At 40.7% G+C, this 10,240-nt stretch overlaps 1 protein-coding gene across 1 annotated transcript in view; it reads left to right on the forward strand.

Annotated features, from left to right (window-relative positions):
- KCNK13 (potassium two pore domain channel subfamily K member 13) overlaps window positions 1-7,737 on the forward strand; it is a 61,474-nt gene extending 53,737 nt beyond the window's left edge. The window contains exon 2 of the mRNA XM_067295613.1: window positions 6,821-7,737. Coding sequence (XP_067151714.1) covers window positions 6,821-7,713 — 893 coding nt within the window. The 3' untranslated portion in view covers window positions 7,714-7,737. The remainder of the gene's footprint in view (window positions 1-6,820) is intronic.
- The last annotated feature ends 2,503 nt before the right edge of the window (window positions 7,738-10,240 follow it).

Genomic DNA, 10,240 nt, shown 5'->3' on the forward strand with positions numbered 1-10,240 from the left:
TTGTTCATCACTGGAAACCTCTGTGCTGGTATAGTTAAGATTTGTCATGCATGTCTATCAATGTCAATAATATAGTGTCATATTCACAGAGATATCCAACAAGTCAGTTGAAATACTTTCCAGCAGCTTGAAAACATTCAATTTTTGCAACTTAAAATGATCTGATTCCCACTTTGTTAAATATAATCTTGATTTTTGCATATTTTGCCCTGAAATAATTGTTTTTCAAGAAATGTCACCTTACTTGCAAAATAAAATTCAGTCGTATTCACTCATACCATAAAAAAATGTTTCTCACTAGCAGGTTTTTTTTTCCCTGCAGTTGTTTCCTGTTTTTATTGCTTCATCACAAGAAGTAATCTTGTATGTTCAAATAATCTCCAGGTGTCAGCCACTGCTTTTATTTCTTCTTTCATGTGATTTTGTAAGTTCATTCTGTTCATTTGCTTCTCTGGCTGCTGTTTAACTTCTTGTTCTTTCACTATTATGCCGTATGGATCAGACTGCTGTTCTAATTGCTCACTAAGTCATTTCCTTTCTATATTTGGCTGTTGGCTTCTCATCTATTTCTCATATTTGAGTAATCCATTTCAAACTGCCAGGACTGAAGGTTTTCACATAGGGCTTATAAAGGAACTCAGAAATGAAATTGCTTCTTAACTAAGTGTGGTTTATAATCTAAAATCAGTTTTGGTGCAAGGAGAATAAAATGTGGCAAATGTAACACCAATTTTTAAAAAGGACTGCACACCTGTTCCTGGGTATACCATAGGCTAGTAAGTCTGTCTTCCATACAGGCACATTAGGAGACTGTAAACAAGAATAGAATTAGTAGGGACATTCATAAAGATAATACAGCTTTTGCAGAGGGAAATCATTGCAGTCTCACAAAAATTACAGCATACCTGGACTTTCAACAGGCTTTTTCACAAATGCCCTCATCAAAACCTCTAAAGAAATAAAACTCTAATAGGATAAAAACTGGAGTTCTGTCATTGGTAAATAACTGTTTAAAAGACGGAAGAAAAAGCCTAGGTCTCAGTGTTCAGTTTTCAAAATGAGAGGACATTCAACAGGGTTCACTGAGGCTCTATGCTGAGACCTGTGCAGTTCAACATCATCATAAATAACATAAAAAAGAGATGAATAGAGAGATACTAATGTTTATATAGGATGGAGAAGTATTCAGGATAGTCAAATAGAAACCTGACTATAAAGAATTGCAGAAGGGTCTTATAATATTGAATAACTAAGTAATAAGATAATAGATGAAATTCAGTGGTGACAAATGCAGAATAATGCACATGGAAAAAATAGACCTAAATACACCCACACATTGCCAAGCTCAAAATAGCTATCAAATAGCTAACAAACATTGGGCAAAGGATGTAAGATTCACTGTGGATAAGTCTCTGAAAATGTCAGTTCAGTGGTCAGTAGCAATTAAAAAGACAAACCATTATTATTATGAAATAGAGGGGAAAGCAGAACCCATCAGTATGCCCTGTGTAAATTCATAGTGCTTCTGCATTGCAAATACAGTTTGTCATTCTTGTCCTGCTCCTTCATCTCTGAAAGATTATATTAAAACTAGAAAAGACACAAGAAAGGAAATAAAGAAAGGAAATAGAGGTGGTCAGAAGTATGTCTTAGCAGACTAAAAGCTACAGGCTAAATGTTCTAGGACTCTTCAGACTGGAAAAAAAATAAGAAAGAAATGAAAGAAGTCTATAAAATCGGAAAGGGGGAAGGTGAAGGGAGAGTGATTATGGTTGCAACTAACAGTGCAGAAGGTAGGAAGCACAAATGAACTGTCAGGTAGCAGGTCTGAAGGAACAAACAAGACTTCTTTTCCACAAAGTGTAAAATTGAGGAACGTATTGCCTCAGGCTTAGTGGAGACCCAACCTATGGTTTGGAAAGGAATTTGACAAGATTGATGGCAGAAGTATTAAACGTGATGTCCAGAAAGCCCCTAAACTGCTGATTTCTGGAAGCTGGGAGGACATGCTGGGGAAAGATCGCCCTGTTCTTATTTCCTTCCCTATCCATACTTTCTTATATTGTTTCTCTGTGCACCAGCCACCTGGCACTGCCAGAGGCAGCAGCCTGGCACCAAGGGGCAATGCGGCGCCTGCGTCCTGCTCGCCCAGGCTCCGGCCGCGGCGCTGGCCCCAGCCCCACTGACAGCCCCAGCTGCTGCACAGAGCGCAGATGACTGCTTCCTGCAAGGAAGCTGGAAAGAAAACGCAGGGCAACTGCTCCTGAACACATCATTTTTGCTGTAAGAAACACTAAGCCACTACGGAAAGCTTAGGTACAAAACTGAAGAATAGAATATATGTGGATACTTGCTTTGACGATGACAATACCAAGACCTACATGTGCTGGCAAACATGATTTGCAGCTATGAACACTATGTAGGTCCAGTGTGTGAATATATTTGATATTTAATTACAGTGGAGGAATACTTGCATGCACAAATCTTAGCCATCTCAAGCAGACAACAAAAAATAAATTGGCAAGTCTATACATACAGTCTTTTATCTGGACTCTGCAGGAAACATTAAAGGTATAAGGGCTCTGTCTTCAGTTACGGTTTTAAGAAATTAGAAATGAAGAATCTGCTGTTTGTAGGGCTGTACTTTTTGTTACCAAGAGAGGGCAGGTGGAGGGCAGTTCTGCCTGTGTGGTCACAGGCCTGGCAATGCTGGCTGCCTGCTGGTACCACACCAGGAAACAGCAGAAGTGTGAATTTCCCAGGATACTGTGGGGACAGGAGAAAGTCAACAGGCAGAGCAATGGGTGTCCTAACATGTGCTCAGACTTTGTGTTAAAACTGAAGTATTTCAGCTGCAAAAAAATAAATATTTTGGCTTAGAAATGCTGCTTCAGTCAAGCATGTCAGTTGTAATTCAGATACCTCCTGGCCTATTCCTCTCTGGTTCAGTTTGTCAGATAGACAGCACCTCACAGGGCACACCAGAGGAAGCCTCAGTTGCTATGGAGAGACCTGCCAGGCAGGTTTTCATGTTAAATTTTTGCAAAAAAATTAAACACTGCAATCGTTCAAGTTTTAAATGCTGTAATGGCACCGAAGGCCCCATTCTCCTTATAGATAATGGAAGATAGTCTCTCCTGGTGATGAAGGAAGGTTTGTGGGTTGTAGGTCCACCACAGAGCTTAGCCCACAGTTGAGAATTGCGTTATCGAATTGAAAAATGTAGATATTTTGCCAAAAAAAGGGGCATTTTACTGGCAAAGTAGGGACTCCATGTCTTTGGACCATTGCACTGTAGGGCATCTGAATCCAAAGAGTGGCAGTAAATGTTGGTTTTGCTAGCGTCTCACTGAGCTCCTTGAAGATAGCAGGGTGAGACACTAATGCGGTGTCTGGGTAGGGGGGCACAGGTGCATGTCTGAGGAGTGTTCGTGAACCCAGAAAGTAAACAACGGGCTTGTTTTGTTGGTTTTTGGTTAGCAGGCAGAGTTTTGGTGCGAGAGCTTTCTCTGACCTCATGAAGGATCTGATTTTAGCCATAGATCATCTGTGGCTAAGTCATAGATCTTCTGTGATCATCATTTTTGCACAGCACAAAATTGTCTGTAATTTTACTAAAACAAGAAAGAGTCCTATTGATCTGCTTTTTAGTCAGTGAATGATCTACATTTTTCCTTATACAAATTCTGGGGGAGAAAAAAAGAAGAAAAACAAGGAAAAAAATTACTGCCAGACAGTGTTTGCAGGGCTTTTATATGAGAAGGTTTCTGAAAAAGTTTTCTTCTTCAGCAGAGACTACTGAACAGTGTGCTTCTTTGATGGCTAGGAGGAAAAGTTAGGGAAAAAAAAGAAACTTGAAGTCATATTGGAACAGATTCTTTTTATAGGTCTTTCAGAAAGACAAAATATAATGAAAGTTTTGATTGGTTTGATTTGAATATTAATGAAATGTTGCATTCTATTTTAAGACTATTCCATTCTTTTTACTTCAGTCTGACTGGTTTTAACCAACAGCTGATTGATATTTTGAAATGAAAAGTTTTATCACAAAAAAACAAAGGAAAACATTTAATTTCATTTCACGTGTTTCAGCCTTTTATAAATTTTCCCTCTTGCATTTCTTGGGTGAAACAATTCACCAAGTACATGAATTTGTGAATAATTTCAAACCTCCTAAAACTCCCTTTGAAGGCAAATTTACCTACTGTCAGAAAAGTCTTACTCTGTAACACTATGTGTCAAATTAATCCGTGGTGTAATACCATGATGATCAGAGTTAACCAGGCTCAGTGTGGCCCAATACATGGAAATACAAGACATTTCAAGAATTAAGACTATTTCTGGGATTAAAAGCTTATAGCTCATTTTTGACAGACAATCTCAAAAGGAAAATTGTTAAATTAATATCTTTATTCTATAATACTTTGAGGTTTTCCATTTTAGTGCTTCTTTGGGAATGTTAGTATTGATTGCTACATATTGAGTTTTGTAAAGAGAAAAACAAACAAAAAATTCCATTTTCTCCAAAAGGTTCACACTGCCCGCACTGAACTGACAAGGAATAGATTCAGGGCTCACTACCTTTCTGGTTCAATATTCTGCGTTTTTTAGCATTTGTGGTTCACCCTGCTTTTCCCAGCATGTCTTTGCTAGTGGGGTTTTGCCCATGCAAATCTGAGCTCAGAGACAAATCCTAATAGACCAGACCCACGAAGGTGGTGAGCTCTGGTGCTGGCCATGATCTTGAGTGGTGTCATGGGTGAGGAGGAGGCAGCCCGGAGACATCACGCTGTGCTAGGCATGAGCACAGGCCCATGCAGCATTTGCCATCGCTTTGTTCCTCCTGCTAGACAACGAGCTTTGCATGGTGGCAGGACTTTGTGCCAGCACCTGCTTCCTTCCTCCCTGGCCTGAGGCTCCCCTGCTCTGCCTCTGCCCAGCCTGCAGGTCCTTCTCCTTTTTAAGGAACAGAGTGCCCGGGAGGCTGCAGGTCGTCTCAGTGCTCGTCCCCACCGGCTGCCCAGAGGCTCCCCCTTGTCTGTTGGTCTTTACGTGTCTGTCCACAGGGTGGAGGTCATTACTTGCATATAAAACAGACTGCACAGCAAATAAGTCAGCATCAAAATTAGGATTATAAGGGAATCAGTTCATAGAGAAGAAGGGGAAGGTAGAACGTGAACGGAAATATTTCTGTGCTGAGAGGAACACCAGCAAAAAAGTTGTCGCGAAGAGCATTTTGTCTATGTGATTTCTTTAAAGGTACCTGGTTGCGCCGTGCCCCATGACACAGAGCTGCAGTCCAGCTCTTTCTAGCCAACAGCATTGACGAGATTTGAGCTCTGCGTTGTCGGGAAGCTGCAGTTTGGTGGTGGCTGCTGCCGAGGCCGTGGCAACGCTCAGGAGGCTGCACTCGGGCGCTGCCACCTGAGCAGCCGCAGCTGGGGCAGGAGGGAGTTGTGCCAGCAGGGCTGAGGCAAGGGCTCATGTATAACTGAGCAGCGCTAGAGAGACATGAAGCCCTGCTCATAGCAGGTTTTCTAATGAAAGGAAAATGAATGTAATTTAGCTCTGTTGGAAACATGATGGTCTCTTCACAGTGCATTTGTCTGTCTTCCAAGCAGAAATCTATCACACTTTGAATACAATTTCCCTTATTTGCCATAGCCTAGTTTCTTTATTTCAAAGTTAATATTTCACCGTTACAAAGAGAGGGAAACTAGCAACTGCATGTCTTGTCCAGCATGATATTTCTGTCCTCTCAGCAAGATTGTTTTGGCTTAATTGATCAGTTATTTAATCCTTTATTAATCTTCTTCAGGCCCTGTTCAAGCAGCAGCAAATATATTCATCAGGCATATTACTCTAATTTGTTCAGTCATATTCTGGACATGACTCACTTTTCATTCTTTAGTCATACCTTATTAAAGCAAGATGGTCTTACTGATAGCTTTAACTGCAACAAAATTCGTATTTGCAGGCTTTAGGAAGGGTGGGAGATGAGGGAAAACTGAAACATCCCTGACCTGAGAAATGCCATGGGCAGGGAAGGAGACCAGAGGGGGCAAGCATTAAGGCTCAAATACAATTTTGAGCTCTGGAGTAGGACATGGAGAAATAAGAAAGAAGGAAAACTGCAGCAATGCTGATTTCAAATAGGTCAAATAATGTGCGACCCACAGAGGGGTCAGACGAGGGGCTGCTCTAACGCATTTTGGGATCCCCGCGAAGGATGGCTGCCAAGCCGCTGCCCTGGTGTGCTCTGCCAGCGCCGGCTGCCAAGGCCGGGGCGCTGCTGCTGGGCGTAGGGGCCATCTGCACTTACAGCAGCAGGGAAGTGGACTCGGAAAGATTTTGCCACGCACTGTAAAGATCTGGTGGGGATGGACCCGACTGCCTGTGAGGTAAGAGCCACCCCTGGATCAGACCCATGATGCAGAGCTAAGAGAGTAAGGAGTTAGTGCAGTAACCCTGAAGCCTAGAAATGAACCAAGGCACAAAGAGGGACAGAGCGAGCCTAAGAAGCAGACCAAAATTCAAGCCTTCAGTAAACTATGTTTTCTTTCCAGGGTGTTTTCTTTTGTTTTTTGTTTTGTTCTGATTTTGGAGGAAATGCTGGCATGAATTTCCTTCCCCTTATTTCCAGGCCTGGGACAAGGTGAGACATAAGTAGGTAAAAGTCTGGGAGAGTGTCCTCATTTTTTCCAGAGCTGAACTATGCCATAGAGATTTGCTGCCATTTCTTCCGGTTTGCATGTGACAAGACTTTGATGTAATAACTAATGGTTTCTCTTTTTTTCAACTATTCTGTTTTGTCTTCCAGGGTTTGGCATGACCACCCCAGCCACTGTTGGAGGCAAAATTTTTCTGATCTTTTACGGCCTTATAGGATGTGCGGGGACCATTTTATTCTTTAACCTGTTCCTGGAGCGGTTGATCACAGTCATAGCTTATGTCATGAAATCCTGCCACGAGAGACAGCTGAGGAGGAAAGGAGTCCTTCCTCACGACAGCCGGCGGGGCTCAGGGGGCTCTGAGGTGGACAGCTTGGCGGGCTGGAAGCCCTCTGTGTACTACGTCATGCTCATTTTATGTGTAGCATCACTCATCATTTCCTGCTGTGCCTCTGCCATGTACACACCGATTGAAGGGTGGAGTTACTTTGACTCACTTTATTTTTGCTTTGTGGCCTTCAGCACCATCGGTTTTGGTGATCTGGTCAGTAGCCAGAACGTCCAGTACGAGAGCCAAGGCCTTTACCGCTTTGGCAATTTTGTCTTCATACTCATGGGGGTTTGCTGTATCTATTCCTTATTTAATGTGATCTCTATTGTCATCAAACAATCCATAAACTGGATATTAAAGAAGCTGGACTGCAGGTGCTGCCATAGATGCCAAAGAAAATTATTTAGGTCACGGAGGAACGTGGTAATGCCGGGCAATGTGCGCAGCCGGAGAAACATCTCCATCGAGACTGACATTATCAATGAGAGCGACACAGATGGACGCCGGCTGTCAGGCGAGATGATCTCGATGAAAGACTTCCTGGCCTCCAACAAAGTTTCACTGGCCATCATGCAGAAACAGTTGTCAGAAACCGCCAATGGCTATCCAAGGCAAATGAGCTCTAATTCAAAGCAAAATGGATTTTCTGGTGGGGTTGGAGCCCTAGCAATTATGAATAACAGACTGGCAGAGACAAGTGTGGATAGGTAAAATTAACAATAATAACAATGAAACCGTGTGAAGCATTTCAACAAGTATAGAAATAACATGCAGCAAGTGGAAAGAGCTAGGGGCAGCGTGCCACCGGCGGGGGAGAGTGACATGGCCAGCATACCTTCTGCTTGAAGATCTCCCACTCTTTCTTTGGGCTGTCGGTTAATATCTTTGTTCTTTGAATTGCACCAGTCTCAGCCTTCCTTCTTACCCTTCCTTCCGTTCCTCAAACAGACTACTGCAGGAGAAATTTCATTTGGCCTTCAGATCAATTTTCCATGCCCTGTTTTCCTCCGTTTATGTGAAACACAGGCTTCAGGATAAGAAATAGATGGTATTGGAAGAAATGGAGAGTGTCTGCTGAACACATTCTTAATTCAAAGATTGTTTTGACCTTTCTGTCTTATTCTCTTCAGACCTGTTTTCCAAATGCAGCTTATCTGAGACCAAAAGAGGAATCATTATAAGCCTTTCTCTGTGATAATGCAGATCTAGTTTAATAGAATAGAAAAACAAACTATTTTCTTTTAAATCTCACATCTTAAAATGTATTCCTCTTGTGAAACAGCTATGCATGAGAAGCCAAGTTCTGCTGCAATTAATGTTTGTATAAATCTGGAGTAATTCTATTAAAGTTGGTAGAACTACTCTGGAACTATTGTGATATAAATGAGAGGAGAATTTGGCCATTAGAATTTAATTTAGTCTTCCCATTAAAAGGACACTGTCAAAAGTGATAGAATCAAAATATATCCTACATTTGTTTTCTCCTGCCTGTTTTCAAAACACATGTGATTTTTTTCCTAGGCTATTTTTTCCTCTAGAATTGAATCACTCCAGTTTTCTGTTTCAAAAAGATCAAATTAAATTGAAAATCGCCATACTGACAAGTTGTATGAACAATTCCACAGTAACAATCAGAGACCTTTCCAAATGTGTGCTCATATTATGCTCAATTGTGACTGTAGCAATTGAGCATCAACATTATGTAACGCAACTAATAACTGTGTTTATACAACAGGTTTTATCATGCAATTAGATTGCCATGCCAACTTTCCAGTGTATTATTATAAGCAACTAAGATCACAAAATCACTTTGGCAATGTCCTTTTTACCTTTTATGTAATTCTGTTATTCTTCACCTCTTTTCTGGTATTCAGTGGTGATAATGACAAGGTCTTGATTAGGGAAATAGAAAATGTATAACTCCTCATTCTTCTCAATGAAATGCTATGAATGTTCATTATGAATAGAAAGGAGACTTCAAGGAGAACTGTAATAACAGTGAGAAGAATATGAAAACAGGAAACTAGATGATCTTTAATGACAGTGAAATGATGCTTTATATTAGGTAACTGGAGAAATAAGGGATTAAATTAATATAAAGTTCAGTAAGAATTTAAGGAAGCCTGGGCTGAATTCCTGGTTCTCCTCTAATTGTGCAGTGCATTAAAGCTAAACAGTATATGAGGGTGAAAATAAGCAGAATTGGTCACAAAGGACCTGATCCAATTCCCCCTGAAGAGAACAGCAAGTGAATCAGGATTAAATATTTTCTCACTTCTGACAGCTAGAAAAACTTTTTGAATACTACAGTTTTAGGGAATGTACAACACCAGCGTGCAGTTCTTAATTTCTCTTATAAGGAACAATGCAGATAGCCTCTTCAGTTTAATTTGTAGTAGGAATAGATTTTATATCCTTTTTCTTACACCCGGCCGAAAGTTCTTGTGTTTAGGGTTCCTAATACTATAGGATAATATTTTAATACCCATTTTAAACATTATTTGTATTTAAAAAGAAAAATGTACCTCACGGAATCCTTTCATATAACAGAATAAAACCTACACGTTAGATTAAACAACTCTACTTAACTAGTGAAAAGAATTGCAAGCTCTTTCTGACATTTTACAGCTAAGAAGTCCTGATTAAAAGTCAAATCCTGCTGTCCTTGCTTACAAGGACAGCTTCAAGCTGAAGTCATTAATCCAGATTCTGATATCACTCAGCTGTGCAGCAGCAAAATGTCCCTGGGGGGATCCCTCCACATTTGCATTCATGTAAAATCAGAATCATCTCGCAAACCCTAACTTTGGTGAGCAAAGCAGTCTGATTTGTTTCTGGTGTTCTTAAGTATTAGCAAAAATTGCCACTGAGATATTTTAGAAGATATTATAATACCCAAGCTCCATTACATTGTTGTGCTTTTTTTTTTCTCCCAATAACTTCATTTCATCCTTACTGAATGTTAAAATACATGGATATAAAAAGAGAAGAGTACCGCTCTGTAGCCTTCTTTCCAAATTCATTCAGCAGTGCCTCTGTTCACTGCCTGTAACCCTAAGATTTCACTGTAATTAAAGTAATCCTCATGTTGCCAACTATCAGAAACAGTCTAGGACTTGACCCTTTGTTTAAGCAGGGCTTTCATCCTAGACAGAATAGCCACAATCTTGAAAAGTGAGGCTTACTTTGCCATTTGTATTAGTTATTAACTCTGAGTTGCAAATGACAGACTTTGCTG

The sequence above is a fragment of the Apteryx mantelli genome, chromosome 4, assembly GCF_036417845.1.
Source record: "Apteryx mantelli isolate bAptMan1 chromosome 4, bAptMan1.hap1, whole genome shotgun sequence".
NCBI lineage: Eukaryota > Metazoa > Chordata > Aves > Apterygiformes > Apterygidae > Apteryx > Apteryx mantelli.